The sequence below is a fragment of the Molossus molossus genome, unplaced genomic scaffold (assembly GCF_014108415.1).
Source record: "Molossus molossus isolate mMolMol1 unplaced genomic scaffold, mMolMol1.p scaffold_m16_p_19, whole genome shotgun sequence".
Classification (NCBI taxonomy): domain Eukaryota; kingdom Metazoa; phylum Chordata; class Mammalia; order Chiroptera; family Molossidae; genus Molossus; species Molossus molossus.
Genome location: NW_023425354.1, coordinates 29425583 through 29450922, shown reverse-complemented (window position 1 = coordinate 29450922; position 25340 = coordinate 29425583). Strand labels below are relative to the sequence as shown.

The window sequence follows — 25340 nt, the reverse complement described above, 5'->3', positions numbered from 1 at the left end:
CCGCCTGTGGTCCGGAGAGACTTGGGTTTGGTTCCCGCTAAGGGCACGTACCTCAGTTGCAGTTTGTCCCCGGCCCTGGTAGGGTTGTGCAGGTGGCAAGCACTCGATGTGTCCCTTTCATGTCGATGTTTCTCTCTCTCCCTCCCGCTCTATCTGAACAAAATATCGAAAAATGTTCTCGGGTGAGGATTAAAAAAAAGAAGAAGAAATGCTTTAGATATACAGGAAAAAATTTGAAGCTAGTAGAGGGTCCCCACATACCCCACACCCAATTTTCCCTTTGGTTAACATCTTACATTAGTATGGTACATTTGTTACAATTACAAGTTACAATTGAACTGATACTGATACATTATTATTTACCAATGTCCATGCCTTATTCAGATTTCTTAGTTTTCTCCTAATGTGCTTCTTCTCTTCCAGGATCACATCTAGGATACCGAGTTACATTTAGTCATCATGTCTATGACAGTTTCTCAGACTGTCCTTATTTTTGATACCCTTATCCTCCATTTCCTTCTTACTTTCCTCCTACTTCTCCCTGTATTCAAGCAGTATGCTAGGCCAGGAGATTCTGGGAGGACTGCCAGATTTGGGGGTGAAGTGGTGATGTGTGTAACTGACGAAGCCTCAATGTGGCCTCCGGAACACAAGTGTGGAAATGAGAACTCTGGAAGACCCAGAGGTTTAGGAAATTAAAAAAAAAAAAAAAAGGCCATGAAAGAGGAAACGTATGGCTAAAGGAATGCCACTTCTTCGCTGTGCCTACTAACTAGCGGGTAACGAAGGAGTGGCAGAATGTGATTTAAATGACGGGTCTGCAGTGACATCATTGGGCGACGCCTGATTGCGAGCGGCCTTTCGAGAGCCCTCCCCCTCCCGAGTCCCCGTGCTGCCTCAGCTTCTACAAATCTTTCCCTAAAGGAGAGAAACACTGCGGGCTGACTACTAGTTTTCCTCGCTAGCTCAGTTCGGGAACTACAATTCCCAGAAGACATCGTGGCGTGTCCTGTCTCTTGCTTCATTGGTTCATGTATGTTGCTCCCAGCCAATAGAAATCTAGGTCTTTGATGAGTGCCAAAATGGCGATACCTAGGATTTAGAACTCATTTGTCCGGTAGGCTTAATTTGGGGAGGTGGTGGATGAAAAGGAAATAGGGAATTATAGTTTCAGGGTTGGGGAAGGTGGAGGAAATGGAGGGTGTCTAGATTTGGGGTGTAGTGCCAGCTGAGGGGCGGAGCCAGAGCTAAGGGACTAATTAGGCAACCAGAACTGGCTTAACCCTTTTCTCTTTGTATGAAGCCCCTTTCACACCCTGTTCTTTAGTGCTCCAGTTTAAGAAAGGATGGTTCAGGAAGGAGAACCTGTGTCCCTTTTTTCTTTCTCAGTTATGACTCTCTTAAATCTTCCTGTAGCTTCTCCATTTCATTCAATTCTGCCCTCCCCAGTTCTTTTCTTCAGAATCTCCTCTCCCCTCTCTAGCTCGATTCCTACTGCCACCAGCCCTGCTTCCTCAGAGTGAAATCATGAAGGTGGTGAACCTGAAGCAAGCCATATTGCAAGCCTGGAAGGAGCGATGGAGTGACTACCAGTGGGCGATCAACATGAAGAAATTCTTTCCCAAAGGGGCCACCTGGGACATTCTTAACCTAGCAGGTCTCAAGTGAAGTAGGAAGGATGGGAGGGTTAAACCCAGAAAAGTTGTAACCACACAGTCTTACTTTGTTATTCCCCTTGCAGAAGCACTGCTGGAGCAGGCCATGATTGGACCTTCCCCCAACCCTCTCATCCTGTCCTACCTGAAGTATGCCATTAGTTCTCAGGTAAACTGCCCCACCTATTCCAGAGAGTGAGGGTTTGAAGGTAAAAGAGTAATTGGAGTACAGTTGTCAGCTCATATTCTCTAGGTGAATTTGTTTGAATACATCACTTCTCTGAGCCTCAGTTTCTCATGAAAAGCATAATACTTCATTGGTTGTAATGAATATTATATTAACTTACTCTACAATAAATATTCACGAATGTTTGTACGTGCCAGACCATGCTGTAGGCCCTGATGTAATCTGATCCCAGCACCCAAAGAATTTAGTAGGTAATACAGATTAAATAAGCAGTCAGTCACAGGATAGGCTTATGATATCAGCTAAGAGAGCACTATGGGAGTGCATGGAAGGGGAACCTAATCCATTTGGAGCAATCAGTGTGGATGTGGTTGTTGTTGCTTGTTAATCCTCACCTGAGGATATTTTTCCATTGATTTTTAGATAAAGAGTGAGAGGGAGGGAGGAAGAGGGAGAGAGGGAGAGAGGGAGGGAGGGAGGAGGAGGGAGAGAGTGAGGGAGAGAGGGAGGGGGAGAGAAAGAGAGAGAGAGAGAGAAACAGAGAAACATCTATGTGAGATAGACACATTGATTAGTTGCCTCCTGCATGGCCTGGTCGAATCTGCAACCCAGGTATGTGCCCTTGACCAGGAATAGAACTTTCGACCCTTTGATCCCAGGACCGATACTCTAACTGCTGAGCCAAATTGGCTGGGGCAGATTTATATAAGATACTTAACATGCAATAAAATGCAGAGATATTAAGATTAATTCAGTGAGTTTAGCAATGATATATACCCATATCGCTACCAACCAAAATAAAATACAGAACATTTCCATTCTCCTAGAAAGTTTTCTTATGCTCCTTTCTAGTCCATCCTCCTATAACCATTAAATATTTTCTGTCACCATAGATTCATATTGCCTATTTCTGGATTTTTGTGAAAAAAGAAATCATATAGTATATACGTTGTATACTCTCTTTTATTTAATATAAAAGTTTTTAAACTTTATCTGTATTGTTGTGTATGTCAGTAGTTTATTCTTTTAAATTGCTGAGTAGTATCCCCTCAGTTGGCATGTAGTTCTTATACTTTCTCTTCCTCTTGGCATCGTATCTGCTTTCAATGCTAGCACATATTCATACCATATTCTTTTTTTTTTAAATCTTCACCCGAGGATATTTTTCCATTTATCTTCAGAGAGAGTGGGAGGGAAGGAAGGAGAGAGAGAGAGAGAGAAACATTGACATGAGAGAGACACATTGATTGGCTGCCTCCTGAATGACCCCTACCAGAGCCAGGGTCCTAACTGAAACCAAGGTATGTGCCCTTGACTGGAGTCGAACCCACGACTCTTTGGTCCGCAGGCTGATGCTCTAACTGCTGAACCAAACTGGCCAGGGCTATTCTTTTTTCTTTTTTTTAATCCTCACCAGAAGATAGTTTTCTATTGATTTTTAGAGTAGAAGGGAGGGAGGGGGGAGAGAGAGAAACATTGATGTGAGAGACATATCAATTGGTCACCTCCACCACAATCCCAACTGGGGCTGGGGATCGAACCTGCAACCCAGCTACGTGCCTGTGACTGGGAATTGAATCCATGACCCTTCCATCTGTAGGCCAACACTAACCACTGAGCCAAACTGGCCAGGGCTACCTTAATTTTTTTTAAACTGCTGAATAATGTTCCATATGTACTGTAATTTAGTTGTTTTTCAAAAATGTTTTGTTATAATCAACGTTTCACTGAACATCCTTATACTTACTTCTATGCTTATCTGTGAATATTTCCCTAAGATAGATACCTAGAAGTGGAATTGCTGGTTTGAAGAGTACCCACATATTCAATTATAGTAGATCCTGCAAATTGCACTCCAAAAAGGATTGTCTCAATTTATATTCCCCTCCATAGTGTTTAACAGTATTTCCACACATCTTTGCCAATGCTGGACAGAATCTTCCAGAATTTTTTTCCAGGGAAGCAAAAAATAACATCATGTTATATTATGTATTTCCACAATTATAATGTTGAGGCTATTTTCTTTTTTTGGTACATGCCCCTAGCGGGAACCGAACCCAGGTCTCTGGTCCACAGGCCTACGCTCCAACTGCTGAGCCAAACTGGCCAGGGCATTGAGGCTATTTTTATATGCATATCTTCGTGAATTATTTATGTATACCATTTGCCCATTTTTCTATCGCTTGTTTTCTTTACATTTTTTGGTAACAGCTTCATTGAGTTATAAATCATACACTATATAAACAGATTACCCACTTAAGGTATATAACTAGCTAGTTTTTAGAATATTCAGAGTTGTACAACTATCACCACAATCAGTTTGGAACATTTTAATCACTCCAAGAAGAATTCTTACTGACTTTTAAGTGTCTTTTAGTATAATTTATCTTGTAATCCTTATCTGTTGTATATGTTTTAAATTTTCTTTCACTTTTTTTTAACTTTGTGACTTTAATTTTCTTGGCATGTAGAAGTTTTAATTGCCAGGTCTAATCATTTTTTTTTCTTTATGGCTTTTGTCTTGCATAAAGGATTCCCTGCTCCAAGGATTGAAACGTATTCTTCTTTAATTTCTGCCAACATTTCATTTTAATTTTTATATTTCTTGTGTCTAACACAGTTAGAATTTATTGTAGTGTAAAAAAGAGATGCAAATTTATGTATGTATGTATGTATTTATTTTTAAAATCCCCACCTGAGGATTTTTTTCCCATTTATCTTCAAATAGGGTGGGAGGGAGAGTGAGAAACATCGATGTGAGAGAGAGATATCTGGTTGCCTCCTGCACGACCCAACCAGAGCCGGGGACCGAACAAAAACCAAGGTACGAGCCCTTGCCTGGAATCGAACCCGTGACTTTTTGGTCCATAGGCCAACACTGTAACCACTGAGCCAAACTGGCCAGGGCCCAAATTTATCTATTTTTCCAAGCAGATGGACAGTTGACTCAACTGCCTTTGTTGAACAGGCCATTCTTTGTCTTATTCTAAATTCTCTTATAGATTAGATTTCATTTCTTAACATTCTAGTATATATCATTGACACATTTGTCATTTCTTGCACCTGTACTTTACTGTTTTAATTATTTTTTGCCTTATAGTAATTTTTTTTTTTTTTTTTTTGGTACGTGCCCCTAGCGGGAACTGAACCCAGGACTCTGGTCCGCAGACCAACACTCCAGCTGCTGAGCCAAACCGGCCAGGGCACGTATATTATGTTTGATATCTGGCTAGGCAAGTCTTCCCATAGTTTATTTCTCAAAAATTTCTTGACTATTTTCAGGCATTTTCATTTCCAGACAAATTTTAGAATCAATTTATTAAGTTCCTTTAAAAATCCTATTGTGTCCCTGGCCGATTTGGCTCAGCGGTTGGAGCATCGGCCTGTGGTCCAGAGAGACCTGGGTTTGGTTCCCACTAAGGGCACGTACCTCGGTTGCAGTTAGTCCCCAGCCCTGGTTGGTTGTGCGGTGGCAGCCACTCGATGTGTCCCTTTCGTGTCGATGTTTCTCTCTCTCTCTCTCTCTTCCTCTCTCTCTCCCTCCTACTCTGTCTGAACAAAAAATGGAAAAATGTCCTCAGGTGAGGATGAAAAAAAAAAAATCCTATTATATTTTGATTGGGATTTCCTTGACTTTGTGGATTAACTTCAGAAACATCACTCTGGTTGTAGTTTGAAGAATGAGTTGGAGGAGGTAAGACAGAAGGCAAGGAGACTATCTAGTCTGGCACATTTTTTCTGTAAAGGACCAGATAGTAAATACTTCCTGTTTTGCAGGCCATATTGGCTCTGTCACCACTTTTCTGTCATTATAGCTTGAAAGCATATATAGATAATATGTAAATAAGGGGGCATGCTTGTGTTCTGATAAAACTTTATTTACAAAGAAAGGTGATAAGCCAGATTTGGGTTGTAAGCCATAGTTTTCCAACCCCTGGTTTAGGCTATTGCAGTGATTCAGGTAAGAGATGACACCAACATAAACTTGGAAAGTGGCATGAATTCAAGCCCTGGCTGGTGTGGCTCAGTTGGTTGGACATTATCCTGGGTTCTGAAAGGTTGCTGGTTTGATTCCCAGTTAGGGTACATGCTGGGTTTGGGGGCTTGATCCCCAGTAGGAGGCGTGCAGGAGGTAGTTGATAGATGTTTCACTCTCACAATTGATGTTTCTCTCCTCCCTTCCTTTCTCTCTAAAAATCAATTATATATCTATATCAAGATGAGTTCAAGAACAATTTAGGAAGTGTCATTGAGAGGGTTTAGAGATTAACTTGAAGAAAAGTGCGAGAGAGAGGAAGAAGTCCAAGCTAGTGTCTAGATGGGATAAATGGTTTGGAGGACTGGATGAATGATGGGATTAGAAGAATATGGTAGGAGAGGAGTAGAACTGTTAGGGTTGGGATGCAGATAAGGGGTGGAGACGGCATGTTTGATTTTGGCTTTGTTATATTTAAGGTGCCTTTGTGGGCTGTCAAAGAGAAGATCGTCAGTAGGCAGTAGAACATACATGTCTGGAACTCAGAAAGAGAGGCCTAGACTAGAGCTATTGTTTTAGGAGTCGTCATCTGCAGATGGTAATTTAAACTATGGGCATGGGTGACCAAAGCCAAATTCCTGAGGAACCAATCACATTTAAGGAACACATACAGGAAAATAATTCCTTGTAAGAGTCTGAAAAGAAGGGGTCAGTGAGGAGAGAAGAAAAGCAAAGCAAGAGAGGGTGCTATTAAGAAAAGCCCCAGGAGGAAGGAGAGGACTGAAGAATGAGGAGGTGTTTCCTGGTGTTGGCTGCTGCTGAGAGGTCATTGAGATCAGGACTGAGAACTGTTCATGGGGTTTAACAACGAGTTTGCTGATGAGCTTAATGAGAGAATTCATGCGGTGAGAAAGACAGAAGTGATTGGAATGGGTTGAATTGCCCACGGGAGGTGGGGAGGTAGACACAAGGAGTATGAAGAACTCTTATGCCTATGAAGAGCAGAAGAGAGGGTGATGGTTAATTGGAAATGTGGGGTCTGCAGGAAATTCCTTTAAAAATAGAATAATCTTGAGATGTGTAAACACTGATGAGAAAAGCAACAGGGATAAAGAGGCTGAAGTAACAGTCTGAGAGAAATAAATATACATGAAAGACTTTCATGACTTACAAAGTGCTGTGTAAAATTAGTCATTTATTTTTCCTTCAGAGTCAAGAGGCTCTTTGGTCCAGTGCTGTGCTTGTAGAGGGCACTTAGGAGCCATTGGGGTGTTGACTGTGAAGAGCAGAGGAGATCAGAGAGCAGCTGTGGGGTCCGTCTGGGCTGGCTGGGTGTGCAGTGGGCCACACAGACGGTCTCCAGCCTTGGGCTGGTGGTAGTTTAGAGCTCCTATGTTGATATACTAAGACGGGAATAGGTTAAATCCTGCTGTGAACAGTTCACCATGTGGAAGGTATTTTTAGGACTCTAAAGTAGAAATGCTTTATTGATACTGTTAGCAAAAATTTACCGAACAGAATTTTGAACTTGGAGACCGTTATAACTAATGACATTCCTCAGAACATACAGAATTGGGGATATCTCTTCTGGTAGTTTGGGGTCAGTTCTAGTAGGAACATCCAGCTCCCCCTTCAGGTTGGTATCCAACAAGGTTCAATTCTCTGCCAAGCTCTTGCTATGGGGACATCAGTTATAAATAAACAAACACTTGCCTGGAACGTTATGGTCATCCTGCCAGGCAGGCACCCAACTTTCTGATCACTGTCAGACACTAGCATTGGCTTCACAGTACGTCCCGCCGAGAGAGGCATCAAACATTAATTGTGTATTTAAGTCTGCTGTGTGTTTTGCACCTGTTTAAGATATTAGTTGAAAATGTCTGCACAGAGAGCAGTTTGTTCACATGATGGAGACATTAGATATGGAAGGTATCGTCATGCATGTAAAATTCACCATACTAAGGTCATTGAGGCTGACTTAGCTGTCCTCTTACATCTTTGGAAAGTTCTATTTTTCTAGTGAAGACAATCCATGAGGCAGGTAATTAATTATCTTGACAGTTTCTGTCATTGTATTCTCCTTTTTTATTTGGTGTATTTTGCCACTGAATCTGAGTATACGATTGACTGTTTTCTATAGTATTACTCATTTTATCAGCATGCTGTATTATTATTATTATTATTTTATTTTTTGTTAATCTTCCCCCAGATATTTTTTTCCATTGATTTTTAAAGAGTTGGAGGGAGGGAGAGGGAGAGAGAGAGAAACATCGATTGATTGGTTGTCTCCTGCATGCGCCCTGACTGTGTCCAGCAATCAAACCTGCGACCCAGGCACACGCCCTTGACTGGGAATTTAACCCATGACCCTTTTGTGCGCAGGTTGATGCTGTAACCACGGAGCCACACTGGCCAGGACCGGCATGCTATATTATTTTTTAGAATATGATAACTTAAAAGACTTTCTGTAGGGTTTAATTTAATTTAGGACAAATTATTTCTTTTGAACTGTGTCGCTAATCTTATGATGATAAATAGGTTTTACTAATAGAAATTTGTTTTAAGGTACATTTTTTTTCAGAGTATTTTTTACTAGAATTCATCAATCCAAAGCAGTGAAGACTTACGGAGGACCTACCATCTGCTAGGTCCAAGGCTAGGTTCTAGAGAAACATAAATTTATCACTATTTCTGTTCTCAAGAAGCTCACTCTTCAGGTGGAGTTTCTCAAAACATATTTTGGAAATGCTTGTTAAATGTAATTTCTTGGTCAAATGAGTTTGAAAATTATTGCTTGCTTCATCTCCAGTCATCTGAAAGATTCTCATTTGATACAAGTATATTGTTCAGAGTTCTATGGTAAAGAAAGCTGAGTACTGAAAGAACTCTTACTTTGTTATTTTTTTTTATTTTAAAAAATTTTCTTATTTTATTGATTTTAGACAGAGATGAAGGGAGAGAGAGAGAAACAGATGAGAGAGAACATCGATTGGCCGCCTCCTGCATGATTCCCACTGGGGATCAGGCCCACAACTGGGGCATGTGCCCTGACCAGGAATCAAACCAGCAATGTCTTGGTGCAGGGTCGACGCTTAACCACTGAGGCACACCAGCTGGGCGGGACTCTTACTTTAAAGAAAGCTCTTTGCCCTGGCCAGTTTGGCTCAGCGGTTAGAGCGTCGGCCTGCGGTCCGGAGAGACCCGGGTTCGGTTCCCGCTAAGGGCACGTACTTCGGTTGCAGTTTGTCCCTGGCCCTGGTTGTGCGGGTGGCAACCACTCAATGTGTCCCTTCCTGTCGATGTTTCTCACTCTCTCTCCCTCCCATTCTATCTGTACAAAAAATGGAAAAATATCCTCGGGTGAGGATAAAAAAAGAAAGAAAGAAAGAAAGAAAGCTCTTTATGCCCTGGCCGGTTTGGCTCAGCGGTTAGAACGTCAGCCTGCGGTCCAGAGAGACCTGGTTTCGGTTCCCGCTAAGGGCACGTACTTCGGTTGCAGTTTGTCCCCAGCCCTGGTTGGTTGTGCGGGTGGCAGCCACATCGATGTTTCTCTCTCTCTCTCTCCCTCCCACTCTATCTGAAAAAAATATGGAAAAATGTCCTCAGGTGAGGATTAAAAATAAATAAATAAAATAAAGAAAGAAAGAAAGCTTTTTATATATGTTTAATCCAGGGTTTGTCAAATTCATGTCTCACAGAAGCTGTGTGTGTGTGTGTGTGTGTGTGTGTGTGTGTGTGTGTGTGTGTATAAAATTTCTTAACAGCTTCAGGAACCTTTGGAATAATATCATCCCGTAGAACTTATTACAGTGACAGAAATGCTCTGTATCTATACTAATATAGTAGCTTTTAGCCACATGTGGCCATTGACCACTTGAAATGTGGCTAGAATGACTGAGAAACTGAATTTTAAATTTTATTTAACTTAAAAAAAAGCCACATGTGGTTAGTGTGTCCCTGTTGGACAGTGCAGCTTTAGAAGCTACTTTGGGAAGTGCTGATCTAGGGGTGTGTTTATACGTATTCATTCTACAAACATCAGAAGTTCATGGGTCACCGAGTGAGAGGATCCCTGTCCTCAAGGCGCTCCTAGTTTGGTGCAGGCAGCAGGCACCGGCTGGGCACTGATGGACATAAGGGGATTACTTGGAGCACAGAGGAAGGATTTCAGCTTGGGGTTGATCAGAGAAGGTGCTGGAGGAGTTCTAGAGAATAACTCCTAGAAAAAAGAGTAAGAGTGTGCATAATGAAGTTCACTACCTATTTCAAGGTGCAGTTACTACTACTCACTAGGAAATGTAGGAAATGTGTGCTTGTCTCCAGTTCTTGTCCAAATAAAATCACTCTTGATAGAAGTTGTAGGAGTGAAGAAACATTCTTTACTCTTGTCCATTCTTCTGCCCACTGGCAGTCAGTTAAACCTTATATAGTGGGCAGTGAAACATGGCACCTTTGAATACCCCCAAATCATCTTCTAAATGGATTTAGTGTTTTGCAGTGAGTGATAGAAGGAGGAATGGAGACAATGTCTAGTGTTACTGCCTCTCAGTGGGCTGAGGAAGGCCTCTTGAAGGGGTTGAGGTTTTAGAACTGTAGCAACTAGAAGTATTAGCGTTTGTTCCTCTCAACTGTGGGGCACTAGTTGTCTGAATTTTGTCTTTCTTCTTTCCCTCCAGATGGTGTCCTACTCCTCTGTCCTCACAGCTATCAGTAAGGTATGACCATAGCCACTCACCAGTGAGGTAGGGGCAGGGGAACAGAGATATGGTAGCAATGGAGGGGCCCCACCTCCTTGACTGCTCTGATCATGTGACCATGGAGGCTGGACAGGCAGCACATGATGCCTCTGGCTGGCATTGCTGCCTTCCACTGGAGGGAGGAGCTTCCTGGGAAGGGGGGGCTGGCAGTTAGGAGCTGATTTCCAGTGTTGAAAGGGTGCCCATTCTGAAACCCGAGGTGGGAGGAAAGATGAGCAGGAATCCTGAGCGTCCCATCTGCCTCATGTGTGAGACCAGGGGTTGACTGGGACGTTCTGTAGCATCACCACTGTTCTTTCCACAGTTTGATGACTTTTCCCGGGACCTGTGTGTCCAGGCTTTGCTAGATATCATGGACATGTTTTGTGACCGACTGAGGTAAGGGCAGGGATGAGGGGCTCACAACCTTCAGCATTAGCTTAGTGTAAAGGAGAAACTCCAAGTATATAGACTGAGTCCAACTCTGTGGCTTCCCATACTTCTCCACTGCTCACCCACACCCACCCATCCCCACCCTTTTCTACTTATTCCTCAGCACAAAAATGCCTCTTCTCTATTTGGAGTACCTCATTTGTCCAACAGACAGAGCTGTCTTCCCCAGGACTTTGTGCTAGCTTCCCGACTCTCTTCCCTAGTATGGGAGTGCCAGGCACTCGGGGGAACATGGTGTGGGTCAGATTTCAGCCTTTGGAGCAGTGACAGATTTTGCATCCTTTCTCGTAGCTGTCATGGTAAAGCGGAAGAATGCATCGGGCTGTGTAGGGCCCTTCTCAGTGCCCTCCACTGGCTGCTGCGCTGCACTGCAGCCTCTGCAGAGCGGCTCCAGGAGGGGCTGGAGGCTGGCACTCCAGCCGCTGGGGAGAAGCAACTTTCCATGTGCCTGGGGTGCCTGAAGAAGACCCTCAGCAGCACCAAGAACCGGGCCCTGCTCCACATCGCCAAACTAGAGGAGGCCTGTATGTCCCCTAGTTCCCCTGAGCCCCACCTGCCACTGCTCCCATATCTGGTTCTTTAATTGAGAGGGGAGAGGCAGGATGGCATCCCACTTCTTTCCAGGAGGATCTGAAATCATCCCACTTCCTTTTTTTTCTCCCCATAAGCATTGCATACATCCCAGGGACTTGGGCAGGGTGGCACCCGAGCCAATCAACCAACAGGTATTTACTGAGCATTATTGTATGCCCAGCACTGTGCCAGGTGCTGGGGGCGGGGGGCGGGGGGCTACCAAAGGAGCATGTGGCAGGGTCCCTGCCCTCAACCAGTATACATGCTAGTGGCGATCAAGACTAGTGTGTAATATACATGGAAAAAATTAGAGGACAAGCAAACACATGATCCATCCTTGTGTTTGTCTCCATGTTACTGATCATCTGAAAAACAAATGACTTGTGTTTGAGCATTGCCTGACATGATACCTGTCTGCTGTCAGGCCTACCGTGCTGTACACCACTTCACTCAAGTACACACGTTAAGTATTGGAACGCTCCAGAGCCTGAGATCAGACAGACCATGTAGTGGGAGGGAAGATTATGATATTCTGGACATGGGGCCCGAAGGCCATAGTTTTGCTCTGGTTTGGGACCACCTAAAGATCTCTTGTTCTCCGATAAGGAGAATGCTAGAATGGGTTACCTCCAGGTCTTCAAGACCTGGTTGAAGAACTTGTTATAGGATTAGTATATTTATTACTTCTCAAATATGGTTTATTTTCTGTAAAAAGTACAGAAAGGTGACCACTGTGTAAAAATGGGCTATGTTGACAGTTTCTTATCGATCTTGAGCACTTGACAAATGTTTATGGGCTGAAAAATGAATACTTAATTTTAATAGATCTTGGGTCTTATCTTTTTGGGTCCCCCCCATGCTACATGGTGGTTAATGGGCTAGTTGGTGCCATTATTCATCATTTGACCCTCTGGAATTGTAACTAGGAGAAGTGACTTATAATTACATGCTAAATCATGTGGTGTAGACCATGAGTTCAGGCATTTAGGAGGAGAGATCAGTGGGTTGGACCAGTTGGGTAAGTTGTTAAAGGAGCTGGGGCTTGAACAGAGGCCTGAAGGGTAGTGACAGTTGGAGAGGTGAAGGTGAGTGGGAGGGGCATTTCGGAAGGGAGGGCAGCTGGAGCGAAGGCCGGGATGGAGTGGGAGAACACAGAAGGCTCTGTAGCAGTCCATCCTGATCGAATTGGAGCACCTTGGCTACTTGCAAGGCTGGCACACTCTTGAAGTAATCTGTGGCCGCCTCCCTGTTCCAGCCACTGGACTCCCCACCCCACCCCCCGCCCCTGCCTCTCTGCCACTGCCTGTGTTAGGACATACCTGGTCTCTAAAGTCAGCCGCATACATCACCTAGAAGTAGGCTTCTGGGATCAGATTTTAGGGGCTTCACTGTTGGTAGGCACCCTCCTCCTAGAACCAGCGCATGCTGCCCCCAGGCCTGCAGCCTCCATGTCACCCTCAGGGGAAGCCTCCCTGCGTGGTTTTGCGGGCCCAGGGGGTGGGGCCACGCTCTCCCTCTCCTCTGTTTCCCACCATGTCCTGCATTTCCGTTTCTCCATCAGCCTCCTGGACAGCTATTGAACATTCTCTCTTGAAGCTTGGGGAGATCCTGGCCAATCTCAGCAACCCCGAGCTCCGGAGCCTGGCTGAGCATTGTGGCACGCTCATCAGGAGGTACCCAACTTCCAGGGCAGTCGGGGTGAAGGGAGAGGTGAAAGGCCCGGGGTGGGGGTGGGGTCATGTGTCGCCTGGCCCCTGTCCTTCTGTTCTCACCTGCTCTCCAACTCTTCCTAGCTCACCAAACACCATCCCCTGTGTGTCTGTCCCCTCAGCATCCCCATGATGCTGTCTGTGCACTCTGAGCAACTGAACAAAACTGGCTTCCCCACAGTCCATGCACTGGTCCTGCTCGAGGGCACCATGAACCTGACGGGCGAGACTCAGCCCCTGGTGGAACAGCTAATGATGGTGAAACGCATGCAGGTGGGAGGGCCAGTTGCTTCTCTGTCCCCAAGGCAGCCTGCCATCTGGGGGCAGGAGAGAGGATTCTTCTGGTCCTGGGAGAAATGGGGTTTCTCCTATTCTTGGTGGAAGGTGAATCCCAGTCCCACGTGGTTCTGCCATCTCCCCTAATGTCCCTGGTTCTCACGTTCCTGTGTTTTGCAGTCTGACCAGCCTGATCCCTGGGGCCCTGCAGAAGTGAATGGGGGAATGGGCCCCTCTAATGCCTTGCCCTTGGATCTTCCTGCAGCATATCCCTACCCCTCTTTTTGTCCTGGAGATCTGGAAAGCTTGCCTTGTGGGGCTCATTGAGTCTCCTGAGGGTACGGAGGAGCTCAAGTGGACAGCTTTCACTTTCCTCAAGGTACCTGGGGCACGAAGCAGCAGAAGAGCCAGTCCTTGGTTCTTGGGGAAAACAGTGACACTCTGGACCTTTGCGCCGTGTTTCTCCCTGCTGGCGTCATGCCCAGCCTTCCAGGTCCCCCAGCACAAGTTTCCATCGATTATTTTCTCTGAGTCCCAGGGCCATGTTCAGCCCACTTGGCAGGCTTCTGCTGTTTCTTAGCACACAGGTGTTATTTAGCTAGTCTTCAGCCAGACTGGTGCAGGGCAGTTACAGGAGCCAGGGAAGTGGGCCCTGGGCCTTGAAGCGGGCTTCCACCTCTGCTTACAGCATTTCCTTGTTGAGCCAGCAGAAGTGGGGTCCCTGTGTCCCGTAGGCTGAGGGCACCAGGCACTTGGGTACCTGTCAGCTTTCTGATTGGGCTCCTAGAATGCTTTCACTTCCAGGGCAAGGGTATTCCTGTCTCTCTGCCCAGAGCAGGGGCCTGGAGGGGGTACCTTGAGTTCTGGGTGAAAGAGAAGAACTTGTGCTCCCTGTTTCTTCCCCTGCTCCATCCTCTAGATTCCACAGGTTTTGGTGAAGTTGAAGAAATTCTCCCATGGGGACAAGGTGAGTAGAAGAAATGAGACGGAGGGGGGCATGGGAGCAGGTGGGTCCCTGTGTCCACGCTGGAGAAGCAAGGGCAAGGGAGGGGTCACTGAACTGGGCAGTAGTGTGTTTTGGTGCCTGGGGGAAGGGGAGTGTGCGTGCACCTGAGCATCCGTGCACCCACACACATGCACCCTGTCTCCAGACAGAAGGCAGCCAGGCGCTCGGGAGGCGGGTTGCCTGAGATGATCAGGGCCGGGTGGCCACGTGGAGTGGGGCCCATACTTCTCCCCATGTGGTCATCCGAAGCCAGTGGGTGGGCCCGGCCACCTTGTAGGTTTTTATATCTGGTGGTGTCCTTGTGAGCCTGCATGGAAGACTGTGGGTGGGCAGGAAGACCTAGAAGCCAGATGGCCTTTTCTGGCTCTTTGTAGGACTTTACTGAAGATGTCAATTGTGCTTTCGAGTTCCTGCTGAAGCTCACACCCTTGCTGGACAAAGCTGACCAGCGCTGCAAGTATGATGTCCCCTGTTTCACTTCCCTGGAAGGTGTCCTGGGCTCTCCACTGCTCCTCCGTGCCAGATAAGCCTCAAAGGACTGTCCCATTGTTTGCTCCCCTTGGCTGGCGTGGGGGGCAGCAGCGCCTTAGTTCCCGAGTGCCTGAGCCCCCTACCCTCTACCTTCTCACTGGCCCTCCAGACGGTCTTCATTCTGATGGGGGGAGGATACTGGGTTGGGACCCATTGCTCCTGCCCCCTCAGAAATCCCTGCTCTGTGCCCAGTCCCTTCATCATCTTTTTCCCTCACAGCTGTGACTTTACAGACTTCCTCCTTCAAGAATGTAGGAAGCAGGGGCTTCTGTCTGAAGCCAGTGTGAACAATCTTATGGCCAAGCGGTAAGTATGAGCTCCCTCAGGCTATTCCAAGCACCCTTTGCTCTCCCTCTTTCATGTCCAGACTGGGCTACTGGGTGCCTTTTCCCCTCCTGTTTAGAGTTTGGGTTGCGGGTGACTGGGACCAGGCCTGTGTGTACCAGAACAGGAGACACTGGTTTCTGCAGACGAGGGTTTGGCCCAGTTAGGTGCTGTGCTTTAACTCTCAGCCTCCTTCGTGATCAAAGTCAAAATCCTAAATCTTTCTCCGATCTTAAAGGAACTTTCAAAATAGATGTAATCACCCATGACAAGTTGAAGCTATTGCAATATTGAATATGCTGTCATAAATGTCATCATGACATCGAAGGTTCTCATGTGCTTCCCACCTTCTCTGTGCCTCTGCTGGGGCTGGACCAGGTAGCGTGCCAGGAATTTATTTCTATTCCTCTTCTCTTCTCTTGGCTGACTGGTTATGGCCACAGTGCGGCAGACCGGGAGCATGCGCCCCAGCAGAAATCAGGAGAAAATGCCAACATCCAGCCCAATCCTGGGCTAATCCTCCGAGCAGAGCCCACTGTCACCAACATCCTCAAGGTGAGTGCCCCCTTCCCTTGCCACCAGGGTCATCTCTTCCGTCTTTCTAGTTTTCCCTCTACTTCCAGATAAATAAGCAGAGGCCATAGACCTCTCTCTCTTCTGGCTTTTACATAGTTACTTGGAAGTAGAGAAAGGGGAAAGGCAAGGGAAGCCGCCTTTGAAAACTAACATTTACTGAGCATCACTTGTAAGCCAGGCACAGTGGTAGGTGCTTTCACTTAGCTCACCTTGTGCAGAAACAGTGTTGAATTTCACAGCAGTGACCGCGCCTGCCCCGGCCCTACCACCATTGTCCCAGTTTAGGTGAGAGGGATGGTTTGGAGAACAAGGATAAGATTTTCGAAAATGTTTTCCAGATTGGAATCAGGAAGATGTAGATTAAGTTGTAGGTCATGGTATACCATTTAATGGAGACGTTCAGAGAGAGAGACTGTGGCTAGGCTGTATCTGGGGGGGTCTTCAGTGTTCTTCAGGACTTGATTTCCTGTCGTGTCCCCAGACGATGGATGCAGACCACTCCAAGTCCCCAGAGGGGCTGCTGGGGGTTCTGGGACACATGCTGTCTGGGAAGAGTCTGGACTTGTTGCTGGCTGCAGCCGCCGCCACTGGGAAGCTTAAGTCGTTTGCCCGGAAATTCATCAAGTAAGGAACACCGAGCTCCTGACCAGGGTGGGAGGCATATCTGAAGGAGGAAGTAGCAGGATGGGGTGAGGTCCTAGGGCCTGGGTCTCCCAGGATGCTCAGTCCAAGGCAGAGCAGCCCAGCTAAAGACCCTGGGGGAAGAGCTGTCTCTTTGGACATGGAACCTCTTTGCTCTTCAGCTGAGTATGAAGTGGAAGAATTTAGGAAGGTGACATGTGCCCTGGCCAGTTTGGCTCAGTGGTTAAGCGTCGGCCTGCGGACCAGAGAGTCCTGGGTTCGGATCCCATTAGGGGCACATACCACACACACACACATGAAAAGAGAAGGTGACATGTCATTGAACAGTTAGTGTGGAGGGATTCTGTGCGTACCCAGCCATTAATCAGGGGCTCTCAACTTCTGTTGACTTTTTTGGTTAACCTGGAATTTGATATATAGAACACTGTTTTATTCAGCAAGCCAATCTCTAGGCCTTGGAAATCTTTTAAAAAATAAGGTTCTTTTTTCTGTAGCAGTGGTGTTCATTTTAAGTTTAACCTGTCATTCAGATGCTAGTGACTGCCTCTCTGAGTGAATGTAGCCCCCACTGCAGCTGTTGCTCCGCCTTTGCGCTGGTTGACGTGCTTGTCTCCATTGCCTCCACAGCTTGAATGAATTCACGACACACGGCAGTGAAGAGAGCAGTAAGTGACCGCACACCTGGCTCTGAAAGATGGGTGCGGAGGAGAACTCGAGAGGGGGGAGGATGCCGTTCGCAACCTGGGGGCGGTTTTTCCCCTGATTGATGACTGAGGAAGCCTTTGGGGAGGCTTGGAAGAGGGTGATGCTGGGAAGAGGATTCTTCTACGACCACCCCTTTGTCTCTCTCCCTCCCCCTTAAGATTTGGGTGGGTATTGGGGGGGCATCAGGACTCTTTGATTCCAAGGAAGGGGTGATGTTCCAACTGAGACTCAAGAAAAGGATTCTGAGCCCCAGTGCTTTGAAGGAGACACTTGGTTTCTGACCTTCCTGGAAGTGAATCCTGATCCCCTCCTGACCCAGACAAGGGTTTTGGGCCCTGCCCTGGGCTGCAGGGTCAGCCCTCTCGTCCTTCACAGCCAAATCCGCCTCCGTTCGAGCCTTGCTCTTTGACATCTCCTTCCTCATGTTGTGCCACGTGGCCCAGACCTATGGCTCAGAGGTGAGTGAGGGGAGCAGGCAGGATTAGGGGCACTGAGCAGAGGGGAAGGAAACAGCCAGTATCTCTCCCTCATGTCACCGCTTATCCCCCCACCCTACCCCCTGTCAGTTGCCCAAGCCCATTTGTTCTGGGTGCAGAGATCAGGTGCCCACCAGAGAAGTTAACAGATGCCCTCCTGGTCACATCTCAAATCCTTCAGTGCCATATTCCCGACCACTAGGTGGCAGCATAACCCGCATCTTTCTCCTTGAGCTCATTTGTCCCAGTTCTTCAAGCCAGGAAGGAAGAAGCAATCCGGAACAGGAGACAGATGCAGTGTGCTGTGCCCTCCCCACTTGGTGGGTGGCTGGTGACTCTCCCCTCCTTCCCCAGGTGATTCTGTCTGAGTCGAGCACAGGAGCAGAGGTGCCCTTCTTTGAGACCTGGATACAGACCTGCATGCCTGAGGAGGGCAAAATCTTGAATCCTGACCACCCCTGCTTTCGGCCAGACTCTACCAAAGTGGAGTCCCTGGTGGCCCTGCTCAACAACTCCTCAGAGATGAAGCTGGTGTCAGTGGCCTGGGTGCCCCCCAAGGGTAGCGGTGGGGGCCGTGCCAAGTCTCTCCCTCAGCCCATCCGTGGTCCCCCTGTAGTGATCTTTCTCCCACCCCCACCCCCTCACAGGCAGATGAACTGGCACGAAGCTTGTCTCAGCATTTCAGCCGCCATCTTGGAAATCCTCAATGCCTGGGAGAATGGGGTGCTGGCCTTCGAGTCCATCCAGGTACCCCACCTCTCCAGTACCCTTCTCTCTTCCCTGGGATACAGAACCAGTCTTTGATAGATTATTATATTTTATAACAAGAAACCTTAATCCAGGAGCTCATGTTTGGATATTGATCTTCCTTGTAATCATAGTCTTAGTCACTCCTTCCTACCAGGTAACTGGGAAAATCAAACTTGTGGTGAAAAGAGGTGTGGAATGTGGCCCAGGGCTCCACCTGCTGCACTTAGCTGCTCGCAGAGGCTGGGGAAAGTGATAGCCAGGAAGGGGAGATAGTGGCCTCAGTCACCCTTTCCCCCTCTCTCAGAAAATCACAGATAATATCAAGGGAAAGGTATGCAGTCTGGCAGTGTGTGCTGTGGCTTGGCTCGTGGCCCACGTGCGGATGCTGGGGCTGGATGAGCGTGAGAAGTCGCTGCAGATGATCCGCCAGCTGGCAGGGCCACTGTACAGCGAGAACACCCTGCAGTTCTACAATGAGAGGTCAGTAACCTGCCCCTCCCTCTGGAACTGCAGGTCTGTCGTGAGAAGTTGGCACCTCCAGTAACCGGTATCCTCCTCTTCTCTTACCTTCCCAAACATGCTGCTCACCCGCTCACTCACTTCCTCACTGGCTCACATTCTTATTCACGTACTCACTCACTGACTCAGTGGCATTTTAGTGTGTGTTTTATCCAGCGTCTGCTGTATCCCAGAAATGCAGGCCCCAAACAGCTCAAAGAGGTCAAGTTCTGGAGAACTAGTGTGCCAGAAGAACAAAACGATTATCTTAGCTGTGTCACTCACTGTCTGGAAACTGGGAGCCCATCTGTAGATGCTATAGGCTTGGCCCTGCCCACTCACCCTACCCCTCACCTGGCTGTCTTTTGTGACATTTTTCTGCCTTGGCTTTTCATGGGCTTACAGACCCTCCCTGGTGACTTTGGCTATGTTGAGTTCAGTGGTGTTGGTTCATTCACTTATTCAATAAGCTTTTTTTTTTTTTTTTATCCTCACCCAAGGACATTTTTTTGTTTTTTGTTCAGATAGAGTGGGAGGGAAAGAGGGGAAGAGAGAGAGAGAAACATCGACACATCGACTGGCTGCCACCCGTACGACCCAACCAGGGCTGGGGACAAACTGCAACCAAGGTACATGCCCCTAGCGGGAACTGAACCTGGGTCTCTCTGGACTGCAGGCCAATGCTCTAACTGCTGAGCCAAACCAGCCAGGGCAATAGCTTTTTTTTTTTTAATTGTGGTAAAAAATACATAACATAAAATTTACCATCTTAACTATTTTTTATTTATTGATTTTAGAGAGCGAGAAGAAGGGGGAAAGAGAGGGAAAGAAACATCAGTTTGTTGTTGCACTTATTTATGCTCTCATTGGTCGATTCTTGTATGTGCCCGGACCAGGGAAAGAACCTGCAACCTTGGTGCATTAAGATGATGCTCTAACCAACTGAGTAACCCGGCCAGGGCTCATTTTAACCATTTTTAAGTGTACAGTTCAGTAGCGTTAACATATTCACATTGTTGTGAAACAGATCTCCAGAGTTTTCATCTCATAAATCTGAGACTCTACCCATTAAGCAACAACTCACCCCCCCACCCCAGCTTTTCTTAATCATCGTTCTACTTTCTGTTTTTATGAATTTGACTACTTTAGGTAACTCATGTAAGTGGAATAACATATTTGTCTTTTTGTGACTGGCATATTTTACTCTACCTCAAGATTCATTCATGTCGTAGAACATGTCAGAATTTCTTTCTTTTTTTTTAATCCTCACCCCTGGATAGTTTTCCATTTCTCTTCAGACAGAGCTGGAGGGAGGGAGGGAGGAAGAGAGAGAGAGAAACATCGATGTGTGAGAGACACATGGATTGGCTGCCACCCACATGATCCCAACCAGGGCTGGGGACCAACCACAACGGAGGTACATGCCCTTGGCCGGAATCAAACCTAAGACTCTTTGGTCCCCAGGCCAATACTCTAACCCCTGAGCCAAACTGATCAGGGCCAGAATTTCTTTGTTTTTTAAGGGTGAATAACATTCCATTGTATGTCCATACCACCTTTGCATATCCATTCATCTGTAGATGGATACTTGGGTGTTTATCACCTCTTGGCCATGGTGAAGAGTGCTGCTACAAACATAGGCATGACCCAGTCAATAGTTATGATGATGACGCACAAGGTAGCCATCACAAGGGAGAAGTGGAAGATGGAGCTGCAGCGAGGTTGGGGAGGGCCTGTGAAATCTCATCTGTTTCTCCCTTGCCTCTTTTCTCTCTTTCCTTCCCTCATCATCCTCCCTCCACAAGTAATGGAGTGTTTGCGCTCATGTAATCCACTCTGAGCATCCTGCCTTCTGTCTGGGCGAGGAGTAGTGGGCAGTCGGTGGCTTCATCATGCAGATGGAAGTGCTCTGACAGTCACAGGGACTTTCCCAGAGCCACCCAGCATTCCAGGAACAGTTAGGTCTCTGACCCAGGTCTGTCCACAGTTGAAGACTCTTCGTGAGAGAATTCCTGGATAGACACTTATTTGCCCAACTACCAAGGGCCGGGAAGAGTCCTGTGGGGCAGCTCTTGGGCCCCTGTCCTGGAAGTAACAGTTTACATTGGTAGAAGGCCAAGGCTGGGCGGGAGCCCCCTCAAGCACTCAGCCCAGAGGGAAGTGATTGTTCTCATTTATGCCAGAGGATTGGCACAGCCAGGTCGGGGGATGGGGAAGCTAGAGAGAGGAAATATGAATATATTGCTAGATAACCTGGGGAAGGAGAGCACCCTGCCAGCTGGTGAGAGCCCTTCCTGGAGCAGGACTGGTAGGGTCAGGTTTGCTAGGGGTGCAACTTCCTCTTGCTGCCTCCCTTAGCATAGAATGGGGTTAATTCCCCAGGAATGTTTCCGTAACCCAACTCTTGGAAAAGTCTGCCCTGGGTGTTTCCCGCCCTCCCCACCCCAGCTCTTGAACCCAGTGTTGCCTGAGCCTCAGGTTCTCCCCCCCGCAGAGTGGTGATCATGAGCTCAATCCTGGAGCACATGTGTGCTGACGTGCTGCAGCAGACGGCCACACAGATCAAGTTCCCGTCCACGGGCATGGACACCATGCCCTACTGGAACCTGCTGCCCCCGAAGCGACCCATCAAGGAGGTGCTGACAGACATATTTGCCAAGGTGCTGGAGAAGGGCTGGGTGGACAGTCGCTCCATCCACATCTTTGATACCCTGCTGCACATGGGAGGCGTCTACTGGTTCTGCAACAACTTAATTAAGGTACTTGGGAAGGGGTAGGGTGTGGGCCAGACACATGGGCCAGCTGGGGGAGCAAGTCTCCTCAGACTCAGGAGACATCTGAGAAAATACCTGAGAGGACCAGACTGGGTCCCATCTGACTTCCCAACACCCAGCCTGGTCATCTGGGCCTCTCCAGGAGACCCCTAAGTGCTGCAAGAAGGTTCCTTGGGAGAGAGCTGGCCCTCACCTCAGGAGCTCCTGGACTCAGGGCGCTGACTCCTCAGGTGGCTTGGCCAGAGGAATGGAGGGAGCAGCAGCTGGGGCTCCCTGTGTGCCCCCAGAGAGCTGGGCCCAAGGGGTCAGCCCCTCAGCTCCTAAGTCCCCGTCACCTGCCCACCCAGGAGCTGTTGAAGGAAACACGGAAGGAGCACACGCTGCGGGCAGTGGAGCTGCTCTATTCCGTCTTCTGTCTGGACATGCAGCAGGTGACGCTGGTCCTGCTGGGCCACATCCTGCCCGGCCTGCTCACCGACTCCTCCAAGTGGCACAGCCTCATGGACCCCCCTGGTACTGCTCTTGCCAAGTAGGTGTCTGTAGAGCCTCAAGTCCCCACAGCCCTGAGTCAGGCACCCTTACCTGGGGTCACCCAGGAAGCTGGGCTGTGGGGAGGCCCTGTCAGATGGATCTGATCACCTTGGGCACAAAATGCCTTCTTTGAGGTCCCTCTAATTTTGCTTCTTTTCCTGGAACCCTTTGCCAGGCTCGCTGTCTGGTGTGCCCTGAGTTCCTATTCCTCTCACAAGGGACAGGCGTCTTCCCGCCAAAAGAAGAGGCACCGTGAAGACATCGAGGTAGGAGACCCTCCGTTCACTTGTTCACGTGTGTGTTCAGCAGACATTTCCTGAGCCATTTCTGGTAAGAGGTGCCCTTCCAGGCAAAGGCCATCAGCCCTGCTCCCTGGCCCTGGGAAGCCTGGGGGTCACACTTCTGCAGGGGTGACTGTGAATGGGTGTCACTAGGATTGTTGGAGGGGCGAGGAGAGGGCTGGGATGCTGGCCGAGGCCTGTGGGCACTTGGCTCTTCCCCACTCTGATCGAACTCCAGGCCTCTTCCCCTAACGGTGAGTTTCCCACCCAGGATTATATCAGCCTCTTCCCCTTGGATGACATGCAGCCGTCAAAGCTGATGCGGCTCCTGAGCTCCAATGAGGATGATGCCAACATCCTTTCCAGTCCTGGTGAGTGTGTGGGCAGGGCCGGGGGCCTCCTTCCTTTCCTGAGCCCTTCTGCACGGTCCCCAGCTGCAGGCTGGTCAGAGGGCCACAGTCTGTCCATTCTGTCCCCGACTGGCTGCTGCCATTTCTGGCCCCCAGAGAGACCAAGGGTTGCTGTGGGTTTCTCCCTAAGAATTGAAGCTCTTCTGCGGGGATCCAGTCCCAGGGGCCACTCTTGTCTCTTCCCCACCCATTACCACAAGCTGGGATGACAAGCTACCCAAGTGAGTTCACTGCCCGGGGCACAGTCAGTGCCGTTGACTCACCAGCTCTGGTCTGTCCTTCCCCTGAAACAGGCCCTGAGGCCTAGAGCAGGCCTGGGCTGGGGCATGGGGCTGCTCCCCACTCTTCCTGCCTAAAGAGCACCCCTCCCCCACTCAGCTTCCTAGATGGTGTTACCTCTGCCTGCCTGGGGCTCCTTCTGCAGCACTTAAATGTTCCTTTCTAGAGATTTCTCCTGAGCCTGGAAATGGCTCTGATGCCCTTTAGGGAATCAACTCTGCACTTGAGCAGAGAATAGGTGCTCAGTCTGCCATCTATAAACTGTGGCCTATGACCTTTGACTAGTCACTTAGCATTTCTGAGTCTTGGTTTTCTTTTGTTTTTTTGCTAATCCTCACTTGATATTTTTCCATGGATTTTTAGATAGAGTGAAAGGGAGGGAGGGGGAGAGAGAGAGAAACATTGATGTGAGAGAAACACATCGATTGGTTTCCTCCCACACGACCCCAACTGGGGCCGGGGATCACCTGCAACCCAGGTACTTGCTCTTGACCAGAAATTGAACCCGCGACCCTTTGGTCTGCAGGCTTATGCTCTAACCGCTAAGTGAAATTGGCTAGGGCTGAGTCTTGGTTTCCGTGTACAGCCCACCGATAGACACCTGACACCCGGTGGTGCTCACCAATGTCAGTCCTTCTGTCTTCTCTCCTGATGGGGATCTCTGTGTTTGGGGCCCCTCTGTGACTGTGGATCCCAAGACCTTACCTGTTGGGCCCTCCATGCCTGATGGGCAAGGGCTTCCGGGACAAGGGGTTTGCACGCAGGAGGCCTTTTCCTTAGCTCTCCTTCCCCTGGGCTCCACAGCTGACCGGTCCATGAGCAGCTCCTTGTCAGCCTCCCAGCTCCACACAGTTAACATGAGGGATCCACTGAACCGAGTTCTGGGTGAGTCCTCCCACCCCAGCTCCTGACATGGGGTCAGGCTGGAAGGGGGCCCTTGGTGCCCTGCCTCCTCTGCCACATCTCCCCGCCTCTGTCATCCACCTCTGTCCTCCACCTCCCCCCTCGCTAGGTCCCTGGCTTCCCAGGCTCCCATTTAGTGCCTCTTCTGACATGCCCTCGTTTTCCTTTTACGTTTCCTCTTTTTGACGTCCCCATTTTGGGGGATGCTCTTAGCACTGCTTTTTTCCCCCTTTTCAGTCCCACCCTCTCCCAGAGTCTAACCTCTTCTCAGACCCTTCTCATGGACTTCTCCTTCTGCCCCGTGCCCACACAGCCAACCTGTTCCTGCTCATTTCCTCCATCCTGGGGTCGCGGACTGCCGGGCCCCACACGCAGTTCGTGCAGTGGTTCATGGAGGAGTGCGTGGACTGCCTGGAGCAGGGCAGCCGCGGCAGCATCCTGCAGTTCATGCCCTTTACCACAGTGAGTGCTTCCGGCCGGCCGGGTGGGGTTCGGCGGGCCCTCCCTCGCCAGCGCACCCACCACGAGGTAGCCCGGTGAGCAGCTGTCTGTCTCTCTGTGGCAGGTCTCAGAACTGGTGAAGGTGTCAGCCATGTCCAGCCCCAAGGTGGTTCTGGCCATCACGGACCTCAGCCTGCCCCTGGGCCGCCAGGTGGCTGCCAAAGCCATTGCTGCCCTCTGAGGGGCGCAGTGCAGCCTCGGGGCCCCGCTGGGAGGGTCCTAGCCCCAGGCGCCTCAAAAGGGAACCCAGGAAAGATGAGACATCGTTGCTCATATTCACATGATGTAAGAGCCTTTGTTAGTTTCCAGGTTTTTCCCCGTCCCTGACTTCTGACCCTTAAGATGTCTCCCGTCTCTTTCATCATTTCCTCTTCCCGCTGCCTGTCCCTGGAGTGTGAGCGGCCTGGTTCCTTAGCTCAGGATGTCTCACCACACCACCCCCTCCTGCGCACCCTGCTCCTTCCAAGGGTAGGGTGCCTCTGAGGAACTGTGTGGGTGCGGAGTGTGTGTCCGTGTGTATATGTATCTTTTTTAACGTTTGATAATATACGAGGGGGGGTGTTCACCTCAGCTCACTAGTAAATAAAG

General features: G+C 48.6%; 1 protein-coding gene and 1 non-coding gene across 4 annotated transcripts; both read left to right on the top strand.

The window, feature by feature from the left end:
- The first annotated feature begins 719 nt into the window (after positions 1-719).
- Positions 720-25340, top strand: MED24 (mediator complex subunit 24). Of its 3 annotated transcripts, none has more exons than XM_036267747.1 (27): positions 720-1117; positions 1484-1657; positions 1742-1824; positions 10495-10533; positions 10880-10953; positions 11299-11531; positions 11676-11732; positions 13142-13253; positions 13412-13562; positions 13831-13944; positions 14485-14532; positions 14946-15028; positions 15322-15408; positions 15870-15981; positions 16448-16626; positions 17272-17309; positions 17725-17807; positions 18180-18358; positions 18473-18572; positions 18880-19055; positions 21568-21832; positions 22195-22376; positions 22554-22644; positions 22931-23030; positions 24153-24233; positions 24565-24713; positions 24817-25340. In XM_036267747.1, the coding sequence occupies exons 2-27, from the start codon at positions 1528-1530 to the stop codon at positions 24931-24933; spliced, it is 3063 nt and encodes a 1020-aa protein (XP_036123640.1). In that variant the 5' UTR covers positions 720-1117; positions 1484-1527; the 3' UTR covers positions 24934-25340. The 3 variants fall into 3 exon arrangements, with proteins under 3 accessions (XP_036123640.1, XP_036123641.1, XP_036123642.1); XM_036267748.1 differs by having other exon boundaries at positions 722-1117; positions 16484-16626; XM_036267749.1 differs by lacking the exon at positions 11676-11732 and having other exon boundaries at positions 722-1117; positions 16484-16626.
- On the top strand, positions 17543-17646 carry LOC118635171. The gene has a single exon (XR_004960504.1). It is a non-coding gene; the product is annotated as a small nucleolar RNA SNORD124 (small nucleolar RNA).